This window comes from Euprymna scolopes, chromosome 21 (genome assembly GCF_053919585.1).
Source record: "Euprymna scolopes isolate OS-2025 chromosome 21, ASM5391958v1, whole genome shotgun sequence".
Classification (NCBI taxonomy): domain Eukaryota; kingdom Metazoa; phylum Mollusca; class Cephalopoda; order Sepiida; family Sepiolidae; genus Euprymna; species Euprymna scolopes.
Window position 1 is genome coordinate 39,912,509 of NC_136502.1, and position 18,042 is coordinate 39,930,550.

General features: G+C 32.4%; 1 protein-coding gene across 47 annotated transcripts in view; it reads right to left on the reverse strand.

The window, feature by feature from the left end:
* LOC145242141 (protein hu-li tai shao-like) overlaps positions 1-18,042 on the reverse strand; it is a 271,491-nt gene that overhangs the window by 124,984 nt on the left and 128,465 nt on the right. For 5 of the 47 annotated variants that reach the window (XM_080105112.1, XM_080105095.1, XM_080105108.1 and 2 more), the window contains exon 1: positions 72-280. The exons of 40 other annotated variants lie outside the window; for them this stretch is intronic. In XM_080105112.1, coding sequence (XP_079961238.1) covers positions 72-99 — 28 coding nt within the window. In that variant the 5' untranslated portion in view covers positions 100-280. Of the gene's footprint in view, positions 1-71; positions 284-8,464; positions 8,608-18,042 lie in introns of those variants that run through there. 2 more of the 47 variants (XM_080105079.1, XM_080105116.1) reach the window with 2 other exon arrangements.

Consider the following 18,042-nt stretch of genomic DNA (forward strand, 5'->3'; position numbering starts at 1 on the left):
AATTTAATTAAATTTAAAAAAAATAAAATATTTTGATTTGCTAGAATTAAAAAAAAAATTATTGAACATACCGAAATGTTCTATCAAAGTGGGCAACATTGAAAATTTTTTTTTTTAATATCCTTATCAATGTGTGACTGCAAGTCGGCGTAGGAACTGCACAAGAAACCAGAATGTACACGTGCATAAAAAACAGAATCAAAAGTGGACAGTCCTTTTCGCCCACAGAAAATAGGAAGGAAACCCTTAACCCGAAAGAGGTTGTGTTGGCAACTAGAGTGACATTAGTAAAAACCGGAACGTAAGAATTTGATTACAGACTAACCAATTTGTTGCATCCGGCAAATAAGTTTAACATCCGCATAAACCAATTAAAATACAAAAAAAACAAACAAACAAAAGAAAACACTTTTCTGCTAAATAAACTCACTGACATAAACGATAGGGTGGGTGGGTACAAGATAAAATACGTACATAAACAAAGACTACAATCCGGTCCATCTTCATAAGAGAAATTCCTAATAATCAGTTCTTCATGATCCCCCCCCCCCCCACGCAAAAAAAAAAGAAAAAAAAAAAAGAAAAGCAAATCATGCAAAAGTATGCCTCACAATCTTTTTTTTCACAAGGATACGTTCTATTCTAATTACTCTTAAAAATGGTGTTTATATATCTACATGAAAATCAATTTCTCAAAATCAGAAAAGCCAAATTAAAATAGCAAACTTTGCACAAGTGGCTCAATATCTTTCCTGATAGAGCTTTGTAAACAATGATAACACTTTTCTTGCAGTTACAACTGTATTAATTATAATTTTCAGGAATGTGAACAGAAATGACAAAAGAAAAATTGAAATCGAGATGAATTTCCCAACCTGTTGGCCATGGCAACTTTGTGTGCATATGTGTAGGGTGACAATGCACAAAAAAAAAAAAAAAAAACACAAAATGTTTGATGGGAAGGAGACAGAAAGCCATTCTTTGATGAAGGAAGTAATCTAATTCCCCAATCTCCCCATACCTCCATGTATCGTTTGATGTCTTATTCTTCATGGCAAAGCTAAGAGAACTGTCATATGAGAGAAAAGACAGGCACGACTAGAAAGGGAGAGTAAAAGAGAAAAAGTGGGAAGGGAAAAAAAAGCTTATAGAAAAGAAGAAATAAATAAACCCCAACCAAATAGCGGAAATCAGCCTTTTCTGGTTTTAAAAACAAATTCTGAAATCTAATATTTTACAAATATACGTGGTATGATGTTATTGCACGCTATTACATTTTGAATTAAATAATGTGACAATAGAAATATATTTTATTGATTCTATGAAACATTTGGCATCAAAATAAAAACGAAATTCTGTAGAATACTTATACCTGTTCTTGCCAATATGCCTGCTAAACTGAAAATGGTCCAAAAATCAAACTTTCAAGAAGCTACTCTTAGCATTTGTTCTGTAAACACCATAAACAGATTGAAAAGAGAAAACCATAAAAGTAGAGTTGATGACTGTTGTATACATCTATTGGTAATGTTATAATATCAGTGATATCTCTTGGAGATGTTAACTAAATAAATATTAGGAACAGATCAGTCATTTAGCAGTAAAATTACTTGAAAACAAGAATGTCTCTCAGTATTTGACCTAAAAAGTGAGTTTCTGACCAAAATCATTATGAAAATTAAGGAATGTAAAGCAACCCTAAAAATATCGGGGTAGTGGGATTTGGATCAACCTCGGTTTTATTATAAGGTGAGACAATGCATACACAGAACATTACAATTTGACAAAGATAACATTTAAAAGACATCTAATATAGATAAAGTAAAGTCAGTTTCTTGATTTTTGTCATCAATAACTTTCTTCTTACAAAAAATCAATATTTTCTTTTGGTGGATCGGTGCAGCACGTTCAGAAGAATAAAATGCAATTTGATTTAATTCCTTCTAAAAAATACTTTGACTAGATCGGACTTATTTTCATATAAAAAAATAAAATGAAATAAATTGTGTTCATCAATAACAAAGTTCCTTTTGGTGAAAAAAAGAAAAATAAATAAAAAAAGTGTTAAAAATGCATGACTTGCTATCCCCCTCCTTTGAAAAAACAAATTACAAGTAAAAAAAACTACTAGGCAACGCTGAGTAGGTAGAGTTAGTTTATCTTATTATTCCTGTTATGTTAATGAGGGAAGACATTAAAACATCAATATTTTCGTTCAAAACAAATCACTACTACACATGAAAAGTTACAGGAAAAAGAAAGTAAAGTCTTTTGCTTTCTTGTACAATGTTAGGAAGTTTTATTGTTTGATTAGTTTGATATTATTTTTTTATTTTTTATTTGTCAGAAAAGAAATAAATTTTGAAACCACTTCCCATAAAAAAAAAAAGGCTCAGAAATAATGTGATCTCAACTTTTCAAGTTTGAAGTTTACTCTCCCAAGTAATGGTGGGTTTCTTCATATGTGTAGAAATACAAGGCGCATTCCAAAAGCTTATAGAAACTTCTATTTTTAAAAAAAATTTTAACATTTTTTGCTCAAAAACTAAAATGTTAAAAACTACAAAGATGGGAGTGGTACCATTAAAACGAGTAACTTTTTGTGTTCCAAAATATTTTTCTACACAGTTACCATGATTCACAATGCATTTTTGCCAGCATTTTTTAAAGCCATAAAAGTCCGGAACGTGTTTTCTCACTCGCATCTCCGTCGCCACTCTAAAATCGATGAACCTATCTCCTAACTATGCTGACAACAACTACATCAGCTTTATAAATGTTCAACAAGCACTGCTGAATGTTGATCAATGTTTTCTGCATGAAGGAATTCAAATACACAGCTCTGCTTCTAACACATGTCCATGACAGGGGTTGCTTTCTCAGAGTCTCACACTGTCAATATCTGCAACAGAGAGATGAAACTTCAGATCATGAATGCGTAAGTTCAGTCATGATAACAATATAATTTGCAATACTTTCTGATCTGGAAATATGATTTTGGGGCAGAATAAAAAAAAAAAAATAGCAGGCATTGCTTTTGAAAACTCTCTCGTAAATACGCATCAGGTTTATTTTATTGTTTTTACAAAGGAGTCACCACTTATCAAGATCTGAAGACCACTCAAGAATAAGGGTTACTGAATGTACTGTAATCGATGCAACAATATCACAGTAATCATTAGTAGTAGAAATTTGGTAAATTGGATTACTTAAGGGGATGGCTCATCAAGAACTTGTTCACACTGGACTTGAAGATGATCATATCGTAATCGGCTGAAAAGCAGAGAAACGGAAGAGAGTTCCACAGATGTGTGGAGTTCTAAGAAAGAAACTTTGTTCATGAAATCTGCATTTAGGTTTAGGTATAGATAAAGAGTGGGGGAAATTATTGATAGTGGTTTCAGCTAGATGAGTATTTTTTGTGTAAATTTGGAGAGGAGGAACCATAAATTGGAGCTCAGATGAGCACTTAACATGAAAATAACAATTAAGCGGAGACAGGCTCGCAACATGTGTTCTGTGGGAAAAGAGGCCGCAGGGATGAGAAAAGAGCATCTCCTACTAGGCTATGAAGTCTATTTTGAACTCTGTCAAGGCAGGATAAGCTGCTTCTAGTAGTTCCTGCCCAGATGTGACAACAATACTCCATCCTTGGAAGTACCTGGCTCTTATAGAGGTAGAGAATTGCATCAACAGTGAGATATCTATTTGAGCGGTAGAATAATCCCACTATTTCCAGCAACCTTGGCAACAGATTTGATGTACGTGTCCCACTTCAGATCAGGAGTAAAGGTCAGACCCAGAAGCTCGTCAAAACATGGAGCCTTCCTAAAACGAGAGCCATTTATTTCAATTGATGCCAGCTGTGATCAGAGTGGTGATGAAGTAAAGATAGAAGCTTGGTTTTAGATGCATTAAAATTAACCAGCCACCACTTTCCTCATTGCACCACATGCTCAAGATCAGAGGAGAGAGAATCAAAGAGAACTTGGTGATTTACAGCCTTTGAAGTGTTGACAAAGATGGTAGTGTCATTAGCATAAATGTCTACGAATCATCTTAGGATGTGATTTGGGAGAGCATCGATGTACATTAGGAAGAGAGTTGGGCCTAGGATGAACCCCTGAGGAACTCCAGCATTAATACTGTGAGTTTCTGTTTTCTTCCCATCAACCACTAAACTTATGAACCTATCAAAGAGAAATGATTTAATTAAGACATTTCCAGCTATACCATAGCTGGAGATTTTATGGAGTAGACCTTTATGCCACACCCTATCAAAGGCCTTTGATATGTCAAGAATAATTGCCCTGGAAAGGAAGTCTCCGTCGAGAGATTCGTTAATCCTATGAGATAACTGTGAGCACATCTGTGGTAGATCTTGCAGAACAGAAACAATATTGCATGTCACTGAGGAAATTATTTTAACACAGATTCCAGCAACTTACTCATGACACTGATTGGACTGTACTGAGAGGGAGATGATCGCACATGAATTTTTAAATACGGGTCATACCGATTAGGTTTTCCAGGGTATTGGGAAGCAATTCTCCTTCAGACAATGCTTAAACAGATTTGCATGTATGGGAGCTAGTTCTGGTTGAAGCTTCTTCAGCCCTATTATACTAATAATGCGGTTATATCATTTTGTTTAATACGTCATTGTTGTATTGTGCATGAATCAATTGAAATGCCTCAAAATATGCTTAACTCTTGTATGGCATCCCGCTGCAAAAGTTGTCATGACTAACCAGTGTAAATTTTACGTTTGCAAATGATTGTGTTAATATATTTTAAACCTGTTTCTTTTCACGCCAACAAATTTGCACGAGTGCTTGACATTTTATGCTGTGTCAACTATTAACTACATTATCTGATAACGGTTAGCTTATCTTCAGGTACAGTCAATAAATAAATGTGTCAATCAAGTTATTAAATCCACCAGATTTTCTCAGAAGTAGAAATTTGTTATTTCCCCTTCGCACATCTCTTTTTTTCTTTTTAAAAGGAAGGAAAAAAATTTGTTATTTCCCCTTCGCACATCTCTTTTTTTCTTTTTAAAAGGAAGGAAAAAAATTTGTTATTTCCCCTTCGCACACCTCTTTTTTTTTTTTAATCAATTGAAGAATAAATAGTTATACATTAAATATCATCCGCTCTGCTGCCAGCATGTATATTAAAAGAATAGTAAATAAATAACCTACTTTCTTAAGCTTTGTAATGATAGGTTTAGGCCCAACTGATATCTGCAAATCTGTTAATTAAATATCGTTTTTATTAATAAAATATTTCATATTAAATAAACAGTACTATTTATTATCAAGCACTTTTATATAAATACAGTAAGGATTAACTGAATTTCCCCCCCCCCCCCCTGTGGATGTAAACTGACCTAAAGTACTATATAATCAAAATTTTACTTATTGGAGGGAAGTAAATAAAATGAAAAATAAGTTACAATTTCATCTCGGGAACTAAAAATACAATTTGGTATTTATGCATATGTTACTGTGCTGAAATAATACTTAAAAAGTCATTCTTAACATGGGGAGGATGTTTTGGAAATATTCTGTACTTTCATCTAACAATTTAATGAAAAAGATATCATAAAACTTTAATTTAACTTGAAAATACTATTTTAGAAATAGCATGATAACATAAGTGCATAAGCACCTACAATTTTCTTAAAAATTTCAGAGTTCCAAAAAACAATATTTGACCTTGTTGATGTCCCTGCAGTCTAAGGCATACACAAACAACATGGCTGGAAACCTGTAATGCTATCATGCAAATAAATTTTTTAAATAAATTGAAAACTACTTGTTTGGTATTGACATACATTAAGATTCAAAGATTACCAAAGCAAAATAATAGTGTGTGTGTGTGTGCACGCACTGGTGCCACACCAAATAAGTGAGAGTCAAGGAGGATGGAACAACCGAGGAGAGAAAGCACTAACCAGACATCTGCTGGATGGAGTGCAAAGAGGACTGGGACTCCAGGGAGGCTTATTGCCACCCAAATTTCAGTGAAGACCAATGGTCGCTGCCAATGAGAAATTAATGGTAAGCGCCTGTTGCAATAATGCAAATTCATTTGCAATGGTGGAGAGTACTGGAAATCTGGAAAGACTTGCTGTCACTCCGACTCCAGAAAACACCACAAGTTGTTCTCAAAGAGAAATCTTTGATGGGGGTCTGTGTGACTACTTCTAGTGAGTAAATAATACAAAAATTTTCAGGTGAAAACACTCTCATAATCGGGGATGAGGTGTTGCCTCAAAAAATAGGTAAAATATGATATGTCATATCACCCCGATTTAATACACTACATTGGTAAATACACATTCAATTGAAAATTATTGAATTCCTCAATACTGTTATTTGATCTATTTACATCATTGTATCAAATGTTTTTTGTTTTTTTTACCCAAAATTGCATTGACATCACCTGCAAAAAAAGAAAAAAAATTCAACTTTTATATACTATACATAATGCTTCAAGCAAACTACAAACTCCCTTTTTAACATCTTTTTTTTTATTTTTGTTGTTATGATGAATAGTGCAAAGAGATTTTATAACCAGGAAATTTAAAGTTTGCATTTTATTAAGAGTTTCAGACTCTTTATGTTCTTGGCCTTATTTATGAGGTAGTTTAATCTCCTCTTTTGCAGGTTGCTTTGTGAGGGGTGAGGGTATTTTGATAAACAACAGTCACTATTTCACTTCCTGACAAAATAAACCTTATAAAATATTGGTTTAGGAATCACTTGGCACACTATGGAGTTGATATAAAATCCCTCTCTGTTTCGCACACACGCATACACACACAGAAATTCCACTGGTAAGAAGAAAAAAGTGAAGGATATATGTCAACTGAATTTGGCTAAATATGTTTCTCCCTCTGCAGCGCGAGAATGAAGCAGTGAAATAAGCACCGCACATTTAGTAATCTTGTAAGCAAATCTACAGAAGGAAGAGATTTGAAGCGTTGCCAATGTTCGAGATTGCAACAAGCCAATAATCTTTGTAGTTTTCTCAACACTTATTTCACCAGCTTTTATATGAAGAAACAAACAAAAAAAACACAAAAGGAAAAAAAAAACACTTACGCGAACATGTATTGCAAATAATCAAGTAGATAAACATTAGCAGACATGACAATGAAGAAATGCCAACATTTGGTACAAGTTGCAATGCAACATGAACAAAAATGGAATAAGAAAAATTTATATATATATATATATATATATATATATATATATATATATATAATTATTTATAACTATGATATAAAGGAGTTTTTCAGATTATATTTAAACTTAACAAAACGTAAATATAGTTTTTTGAATTGTATGATTTAAAAAAAAAATTATAATTACAATGATTACGCTTGATTATTATAGCTAACAGAATTGAATTATGTATGGTTTTTAATTCAAATTAATCGATTAGTTATGATAACCAACCATAATGATCAATCGTTTTTTTTTTTTTGTTTTGTTAGCTTAGTTTAGTTTCGTATATACAAACATGTATAATAGTTTATGATTTGTTGATATTATTTTCATAAGTATGTATACACAAATTAGAATTAATAAATTTACTAATTATTAAATAGAACTTTGTGGTAGAAGATTCATAAATTAATTAAAATTGTTAGTACGAATAGTTGGGTTTAATGACTTTGTTTGATAAAAATTCAATATGGTGTAATGGAAAAATAAAAAGGTATTTGCAGTCTCTGTTCCAGTTTTCGGATTTTAATCATGTCAAATCACACTTCCATTCCTTTTGATGAATTGATTGTTGCTATTTCTTCTGATGAGTTAAGGGCATAATAGATTCACTGATTGATATAATAATTAAGTGATTGATTTTGCACTACGAAACAGATACTGTCAAGAATTGTATAAGTCAACTGAACTAAAGGAATAAATTATAAGATGGTCAACATCATGAATTTTGGAATATAACTTTTTGTCATTTATTTTCTCTCTCTCTCTCTCATATATATATATATATCTTAATTAAAGAAAAGATTTAAAAAATATGATGTCCGTATGCTTCAGTTTAGTAATGTATATCTACTATTTTATTTAGTTGACATCGTGCACACTTTATTTGTATGTGTTTTAAATAGTGCGAGGAATGGTAAATAAGGAGAAGAGAAGTAGTGAGAGGAGGTGAAGGATGTAAATATTTAAAAAAAAAAAAAGAGAAAGAAAGAGGGAAAGAAAGAAAGAGGAGCACAAAGAGAAAGGGGAGGAAAGCAATAGGAGGAAAAAAAATCGAGAGGTAGAAAGAGAGAAGAAGAAAAAGGATAAAAATGAATAATTATTAATGAAATATATTTACTTAAAATACATAAAATTTGGCACAGAGCCATTAAGAATGAAGGAGGAGGCATCTGTTGGTCTTTTACATGGTCATTTCTGATCTTAACCAACTTAGCTAATCTTACCTCTGAAGGGAATAGAGTTAGCTTTTTGCTGCATCCTCCCCCCTTCACAACGCATTAAGGGGCGCATCCTGTGATCGCAAAAACACTCACAATGAATTTTATTTTTTCAAAAGTTGCTTAAAGTATGCCATTCAATCTTTATGACGTCATCATACATGAGAGAAAGAGTCTATTACATCACAAGAGTTTCGTAAATATTTGTGTAAGTTTGTAAGCACTAATCTATATAATACTTGCTGCCCAATCATGGAGATCTTTGGATCTATGAGTTGTGTGACCGCGCTCTGTTGTCCAAGGCAGGTCTTGTTAATCACATGAAAGTGAACAATGATATGCATTCCGTTGCTGTTGGTTTCATCCAAACCAATGACCGTCTTCAGTGTCATGTCTGCTTGAGGGTGTGCAAGTCGCTGGCACGACTGAAAAGTCATCTTCGAGCACATGACCGTTCAGTGACTGAGGGAATGGCACTCATCCAACAAGATGTGGCAATCATCATATAATACTAACAATAGCATTCCTGTAATGATCCAATCCCTGTTGATTTTGCGATGGGAATTTAGTTCCGTGCAGTTGTAGGAGGTCCACCCTCCCAAGCCTTGCCTCCTCTCTTTGAGAAAGGGTTAGTTTGCTGCTAATCGCCTGAAGCGCCCTTACCGGGGAATGCCGACAGAGCTGCTCAGACACTTTTTTGCAGGTCACAGTGTCCCTCCTCAGGTGTGCTGACTTGTCAATCCCACTTTCCAACCCTGGTGTCTAAGTCCTTGCAGTGGAAGAGAACTAAACAAAAATTGAAACATCATCTCGTACAATACAAAAAGTCATGATCGGAATCATTAAATTGCTTCCTGCTACTCTGCAACCACTACTGACCAATGGCTTGGCTCATCTGCTAACCGCGGATAGCATTTTTTTATGACATTATCAAGAAATGTGTCATTGTTGTTCCACATACAGTGCCTAGTATTCATAACTATTCACCCACCTCTTATTGACTAGGCTCAATGTTGCTTAACTACAGTGATCTAATGAAAACTGTAGATGGCTCAGACGAACACATTATACAGTTTTAATGATTATCATCTAATTGTATTAACAAGGAGATGAAACCAATTAAATATATTTAAAAAGGGTTGAATTAGTCATGCAGATTTCCAATCATATCACATGTACTGAACAGTCTCTTGTTGGTACGAAATTTGTTCATGATGTCTACTAATTAACTAGTTAGAAACTATAAATATTCGGCAATAGTCTTTTATGATTATTGATTTATTTAAATAAAATTAAATATACAAAGAAGAAAAACTCGCATATGATAAAACTATGTGCATAAAAATAGACTGACTCACCATTTAGACAGTTTTAGGTAATAGTCAAAATATAATTTGTTAATTTTCTAAATGAATTGAATAAAGAAAATAGTATAATATGATCAATTTATGTTACAGAAAATAAAGAAAATATTTCTCTCTCTCTCTGTTTTTGTTTTATTGTCATTTTAGCCCTATCAACCCCCAGAAATCGAGAGATTCCCTTTCTAGTCTCTTTATTAGATACAAAGATATCTGACTGTTCATAAACAGTTCATCCATTATTTCTCAGATGTGGAGTTAGTTAAGCGGTAAAGAATCGTAATTTTCCTAACCACTTAACTATGTTAAAGTTTATCTTTCTTCTGATCTTTTCTTGAGTTAACTGGATTCCAGGATAATTCATCTGGTCTGGTAGAGTCTCAAGCTTAATGTTACTTGAGATAACATCACTAGGATAAAGCACACCAGTGTTTGTATGAGACGGCATGTATCTATTCAGAGATCTTGTTTAGGCTTCAAATACTATGCTATTTTGAATATTTATCCAGGACCTACTTGTAAGTCAGTCAAATACCTGCACAGAGACCAAAGGCACCCTAAGATAATGTCTAATAGATATTTAAACTCTATATTTCATCATGATAGAATACAGTCACTTCCAGTTGTGTCTAAAACAACCAGTTTACATGTTTTTTTTTTCTGGGGAGTTACAGTGATTCCAGCATTCTTCCCGATAATTTTTTTTTTCTATATTGAAACACCATCTTGTGCAGTACAAAAAATATTGAAACACCATCTTGTGCAGGATCATTAAATTGCTTCCTGCTACTCTGCAACCACTACTGACCAATGGCTTTGCTCATCTGCTAACCGCGGATAGTATTTTTTATGACATTAGCAAGAAATGTGTCATTGTTGTTCCACATACAGTGCCTAGTATTCATAACTATTCACCCACCTTTTATTGATCAGGCTCAATGTTGCTTAACTACAGTGATCTAATGAAAACTGTAGATGGCTTAGATGAACACGTTACAGTTTTAATGATTAGCATCTAATTGTATTAACAAGGAGATGAAACCAATTAAATATATTTAAAAAGGGTGGAATTTGTAAAAAAAAAAAAAAAAAAAAAAAAAAAACAAACAAACTGGTAAACCAACTCTAAATAGATATGTAGAATATAAAAGTTAATGAAGGAAGAGAAGTTAAAAATTTCTTTGAACAAAAAATGTACAATTTCTTATCCAATTCAATTGGCAGGCTGAAAAAAATCTTGCTAGCAGAAAAAAACGCATTCAACAGATATGTTATGAGTACCGTCTTGACTGAGGGTAATTTACACACTAACACTTAAGAAAGGTATGAATCCAAAATCCCTACTTAACTATGCATAAAATAGCAACTTGTATTGAATTAGTTGTTTATACTTAGTTTTTATGTATTATGTTACAGCATTGATGGATAGGAAAGGAACTGGTATGTCTTAAAAAATAAAACAACAAACTAAATGAAAATCTCGCACGCACGCACACACACACACAATTTCCAGTTTTCCTTTTTCCATATCATCTATGTAAAAATTAAGTTTACAAGCCAAAAACTTCTGTAAACTTAAAGCGAATATAAATATTAATATTTATATAGTAATTCCAACCAATATATATATATATAATTTCAGATATCCACATAAAATGCTATAAAGAGATGTATTTTATAAATTAATTTTCAGTATTTACTTCAACAGTGCTCAATACTTGAGTAGAGCTAGGTAGTATGTTATGTAAATATATATGGCAATTAAGCTACAGAGAATCTTCTACATTTTATCCCTGTATGAACTTGTCCATCTAATATATATATCATTAGTAAAAGAAGAAAAAAAAAAAATAGAAAAAAAAGTTAAATTTCAATAATTAATTTCGGGTTTGTATTCATGTATACATAGATTCGAAAAAGTTGTCAAAAAACAAATATATTACAAATAAATGTTATCAAAGGCAAGATAAGTTACTTTTCTACATAACTGGATGATTTTCTAGTGTTTTTATTTAATGTAACATGTCTATTCAGCTCGAAAAACATACAGTGTTTATCGATCTATTGGAAAATTAAAAATGCCGCCTGACTCTCTCTTTGACATGGTAAGTTTAAGAAAAGGAGTTAAAAATTTAAAAAAACTAGACAAAATACTGTTAGAAACTCGCTCCATATATGTTACCGTGACACAGCCTGACATATATTTGGTGAATTTTTAACAGTATTTTGTATATATTTTTTTAACTCCTTTTCTCAAACTTATCGTGCCAAAGAGAGAGTCGGGCGGCATTTTTAATTTTCAAATAGATCGGTAAACACTATGTTTTTCGAGCTGAATAGACATGTTACATTAAATAAAAACACTATAAAATTATCCAGTTAGGTAGAAAAGTAACTTTTCTTGCTTTTGATAAAAATTTGTTATATATTTGTTTTTTGACAACTTTTTCGAATCTGTGTACAGTAATACAAACCCCTAATTTCAATTGTTTTGTTAATAATTTTATGTAACAACTTGCCAAGATTAATAATGTGCGTATTATTTATTACTACTACATAATTAACAAATGACTTTATAACATTGAAAAGAAAATGCCCCCCCCCCCAGAGACTTTATTTTTCTTACTACAGAAGAGGATTAAAGTGTTAATATCTAGAACGAGGACAAAAAAAAAATAGTCTAAACGAAGATTTTATTACTTAACTGAAATACAATATTCTTAGGCAAGGGCGTATATTCGGAGTAAGAAGAGTTGCTCATCAACCAGAAATGCTAAAGTCCTAAAAATAATTCTTTTAAAAAAAAAAAAAAAAAATCTCTCATGAGTATAATTGTGGATCATATAGTGGGAACAAAATTTCTTTCAATTAAATATTTTCTCCCATCATTGTACGAACACTGCGATACATTTCAACTGGTTGTATGATAAGGTTCTCCTCACCTGTTAGGTGGCACGAGATTCCACAAAATAATTCTGGGGTTATTTTTGGAGTTGCAGTCAAGTCTTAGAAAACATGTACAAATGTCAATAACAATACACCGGAAACCTGCAGATAGGCTCATTGTTTTATTCATAAAAACGGATGAAGAACATTCGGATAAAAATAGTGTCCAATATAGAAGTGTAGCATGGTTTTTTCTTGAAAAATTGCATAATTTGCAATATATGCTTAGATGTGTAATAATATTAAATTGACTATTAGTACATTTTCATTTTTATTTTCATCTTTGAATTTTGGAACAAAAAAGACAACAAAAATGATGCTTGAATGAACAAACACTGCCCAGTGCATCCTATGTTTACTCATGTCTGAAAGCATTGCCTTTATATGGCTGCACAATCTAATTCATGATCCATGCCACAAGCAAAATACAGTTTTGTTTTTTTTTTGTTTTTTTTAAGAGGCAAAAGCAATCATTTCAAATATCGATGATGGCGTGCATACTTTAGAATGACAAGAACTAAAACCTAACACAACCAGCATTTTTCCCCCAGAGTTGTAGAAAAGGTTGTTGGAACTTCATTTCAAAGAATTGCCTACTTTTTTTTTTTTTTAATTATTATTAAATTCTATTGGGTGATTAGCCACCCTCCTCACTAATTAAGTCTGATTGGGAAAAGCACTTTAATTGCCAATAGTCCAATTATGCAGCAGGAAATACTAGTTACATAGTAGCAGTAATTGCAAAATACATAAACACACATCTATGCAAATTAATCAACTATTTGGATAGCAAGTCAGATAATTTTTAATGTAAGTTTCCAGAGAATTTTATTTCAATTTTATTTTAAAAAAAAAAAAAAAAAAAAAAAAAAGGCCTACATTTGAAAAGCAATAAAAAAAAAAAATAGTTTTATTTGAAAAATTTCTGTTTTACTTTTAAATCTTTTTATGGTTCAATAAAATTTAAATTGAACTTGATATTCTTTGAGTAAAGAAGCAGGAGATGAAAAAAAAGTGACAACAAATGGAAGGAAGGAGGAGAAATTGATGATCGCCTGCTAAAGGGGGAGAGGGTCAGTTTTAATGTCTGGTAATCTTACCTAGTTTTTTTTTTTTTTTTTAATTTTTTTACTGACTATAGTTTTACTATAAACCAACTTTTTTAGTATAGAACAAACATCCGTTATTGACAGTTTCCACCCACCAAACATTGTGAAAAAAAAAAAAAAAAAACAGGGAGGAGTTGCCTCTTGTAACCAGATCTGTGATAATGTCAAAGGCGAACACACACACACACACACACACACACACACACACACACACACACATAACTGTAATAGAAAAAAAAATTAGGTAACGATTGGCAAACATTTGATCATAAAGTACTTAACATTTCAAAGAAATATGGATTGAATACTGAGAAAATTGTTTCAAAATTACATTGCTAACTAGAGCATGGTATATCACATGACATCAAAATTGGGATAAATGCGGGTGTGACTTAGGAATTTCTTCACAGAACTTTTTTTTTTTTAAACCCAAGATCTCAAAAAATCCATGCATACGAAAATAAAACAATGTTTTCAATATGACTAATTTCTATCATTTTAAAACTTTTAGCATTTTATAATCTGGTTAATAGCTTTAATAAAAAAAAATCCATTTCAATCAGCCATGGTTAGAATGCTCTGATGTTTAGTTATTTATTTTTTTAAAATAAATCTGCATAAAACACTTAATGCAAAGAGTGATCTTTGCTCAGATATAAAAATCATTAAGAGTAAAAAAAAAGTGATGCAGAGGAATAGGCAACTCAAAGTTGTTAGCTAAAGAATTTGCATTTAATTATTTTTGCATAAAATAATAAAATGTTATTGTTTCATTGTTTGGAATTTGTTTTTAATATAAAAAATATACTATTTCATGAAATATTTATTGATTTCTTAATATTATTTTTAGAAAAATTATATATTTTTTTTTATCTGAGACTGTTTGTTGCAGACTTCATGTTGCATACTCCACTGCATCACAAAAAGAAAAAAAAAAAAAAATTTCCTCTAAGCTCTGAAATTAAAAGGGAGGAAAAAATTTAAGCTTTTTGAAAAAAAAAAAAAAAAAAATGTAAAGCCGATATAAACAAGTTCTGAAATGGAAAGAAACTGATTTTTTTTTCTTCTCTAAATTTATGGGAGAATATCAATTACAAGAAAACCATTTTTTGCAAATCTGTTAAGCTCTATTTCCAGCAAAAGTAGCAACCAAAACGATCTATGCTAACAATGACAGATAACTTGAAATTGAAATATGAGAAAACCATTCCATCAACACGTTTTCGAAAATGGGAACAACTTCAGTACGTTTAAAATGGCTACTACAACTTTGGTTATGCTGCAAACCGGCAAGAAATAAAATTTGGCCAAATCATACATACTTGAATAAATTACAAATGCACCAAATATATCACATATTTCAGAAAAATCTTTTTAAAAAGATATATAGACTGAAGAAAAGATATACTGATATTTTTGTCAAAAAAAAAAAAAAAAAAAAAAAATTCTTGGAAACTAAACAGAAATAAATTTCATGATGGCAACATTCCAGTGGTAGAAATTTTTAAACTTTTAAATAGATAATTTATAAAGTTTTTTCTAAATTTGTTACATGGATGAATACATAACATAATCAGTTACACCCCTCCCTTAGAAAAAAGTTAAATACTGTTATAAGCATAGAAACCCACTTTAAATTGAGGACTATTTAAATGATATAATGATCTATCGACATTTGGCACATTGCGTATTCATTAAAATGGTCAAACGATTAAAGCTGTTAGATTTAATTTTAAAAAAAGAAAAAGAAAAAAGGCTATCTATAATTGCTTCAATACAAAAAAAGACTAAATATTCTTGTGCACCTTTAAAAACCGTGTTGTTGTGCAGTGCAAATTGACAACCCTCCTTTATGTCATTATGAAAGACAGGTTGATTTTGATCCCATTCAGCTTCTCCCTTATGAGGACAAGCTTTTGATTGGAAGGCAACTTCCAGGAGAAATGCCATGTCTATTGTTTTCCCTTCAAATCCAACACAGTTCATGTAACAGTCTATAATATAGTCTGGGTAGTAATTATCTATGATAAATGGACTTTTCTTTATTCTCAATAAATGCTTTCTAAAAAAACTTCATAATATAATCTAAAATACACACACACGCACAACATGAAAGGAAATTGGAACAATAGAAAATTTCAATCATTCCGGTAATCATAGGAGAAAGTGGATTCATGAAAAAGAACTTTGAAACCTATCTACCAAATTTACTCAGTGTAATAGTAGTCCAAAAAATTGCACTGAACAGGATGATTAGCATCTCCAAAATAGTGGGTGAATGTCTGACATCAACAGGTAAAAAAAAAATATTGTAAAAGTATGTGGCTCCTCATTTTAATGCACATCTAATAATAGAAGTTAGCATGATAAAAAAAAAAATTACAACAAGCAATGTTAGCTATTTTTACTAATAATTTCAAGAAAACTTTTTTTTTTCAATACTTCAATTAGACCAAAAATAATCATCATCATGGTGGTGAGATTCACTCTGGTTTAGTTGGGCCAGCTCTTTCCAACAAGTTCATCAAATCCTGAACACTGGCACAGTGATTCCGTTATGAGTGCAAAGCATTCGCCGTTGCAGCAACTGACTCCATAAATGTGAGAGCCTAGAATCAGTTCAGCATTCTGCTTCACTGCCCTGAGCCAAGTTTTGAGTAGGCCACTGCAACGTTTCTTCCAGCATGGTGGTGACCCTGGGTCAATGACTTTATGGATTAAGTTAGCTGACTGTCATTGAACAGCGGAGCTGAACCAACAAAATCTGGCAAGGAGGGTTTTTGAATGGAGTGGATCTTGCAGCAATTGTGAATTGTACAATTGTGATAAACTTGCCATGGGACACATAGGATGCAGCACAGGTAGTGATGGTCAAATACCTCCAGTTTTTATAGGTCACTTGCTTGCATAGGCTAAGTCTCGCAGTCATAAAGGCAAATGGTGTGGATGAGGGCCCGGTAGATTCTCACTTTGGTGTTCAGCCTCATTTCTTTTGGAAACAAGAGCTGTGATCAAAGTCCCCAGAAGGCAGTGTGGGTATTGCTGATATGATTGAAGAGGTCTTCCTTCCCTTGGGCTGGTGTGATTATGATGAAGTGAAGATATTTTAATCGATCAACTTCTTCAAGTGTTCCCGTGTTGAGGACAACCGGTTGTTTTTCATTTGGAAGAATTCCTGCTGTCTTATTGGCGTTTATCATCATGCTGATCTTTGAAGCGTACGATTACATCTTGTCAATAGATAGCTGATTGAATGTCAGTGAAGCTTTCACACAAAACAGCGATATCAGTAATCGAAATCCAATATTTGTAGACCACAACTTACTGCTACACTATGAAAGTTGGCCATTGCGTTTGATATGGCCCAGTTGATGGCATAATTGAAGAGCAAAAGAATATGTCTGACAAGTGAATGCCAAAGAAGCATAACTCCTGTCCGTACACATGGACTTTAATGCGGGTGGAGAGATAGTAGCCTTTGATTAGGTCAAGCAGTTTTGGAGGCACGCAAGACCTTTCAAAGGGCTCCAAGGTCAAATGCACCAGTGAAGTTGATGAAGCTGATGATAGTCTTTTGCTGGTAGCTCCAGCGATGCTTCAGAGAGTGAAAATATGATCAGTAGATTCGCAGCCTGGGCAAAATCTAAATTGGTTTGGCATTGTCTGCAGGTCTCTGTTTTTGAAACTGCTTTAGCAGGATGGTAACAAAGATTTTTGCACTGATATCGATAAGAATATTTGTAAAAATGTTCCAAATTTTCTTTTTTTTTTTTTTTAAATATAAATAATTTTTGGTTTCAAAAGAAATAAGGTTGAACACCAAAGTGAGAATCTACCAGGCCGCCATCCACAGCCTTTATGGCTGCGAAACTTGGCCAATGCAAGTAAGTGACTTATAAAAACTGGAGGTATTTGACCATCACTACCTATGCTGCAGTCTAAGTGTCCCATGGCAAGTTTATCACAACAGTACAATTCACAATTGCTGCAAGATCCATTCCATCCAAAAACATTCCTTGCTAGATGCCTTTGTTGGTTCAGCTTCGCTGTTCAATGTTTCAACTATTACACAAAGTTTATAACAATGGAAAATAAAAGATTCTTTAAATTTTAGATCTAAGAACATTTGATACTATCACAGAATTGAAACACTTCAACAAAACTAATA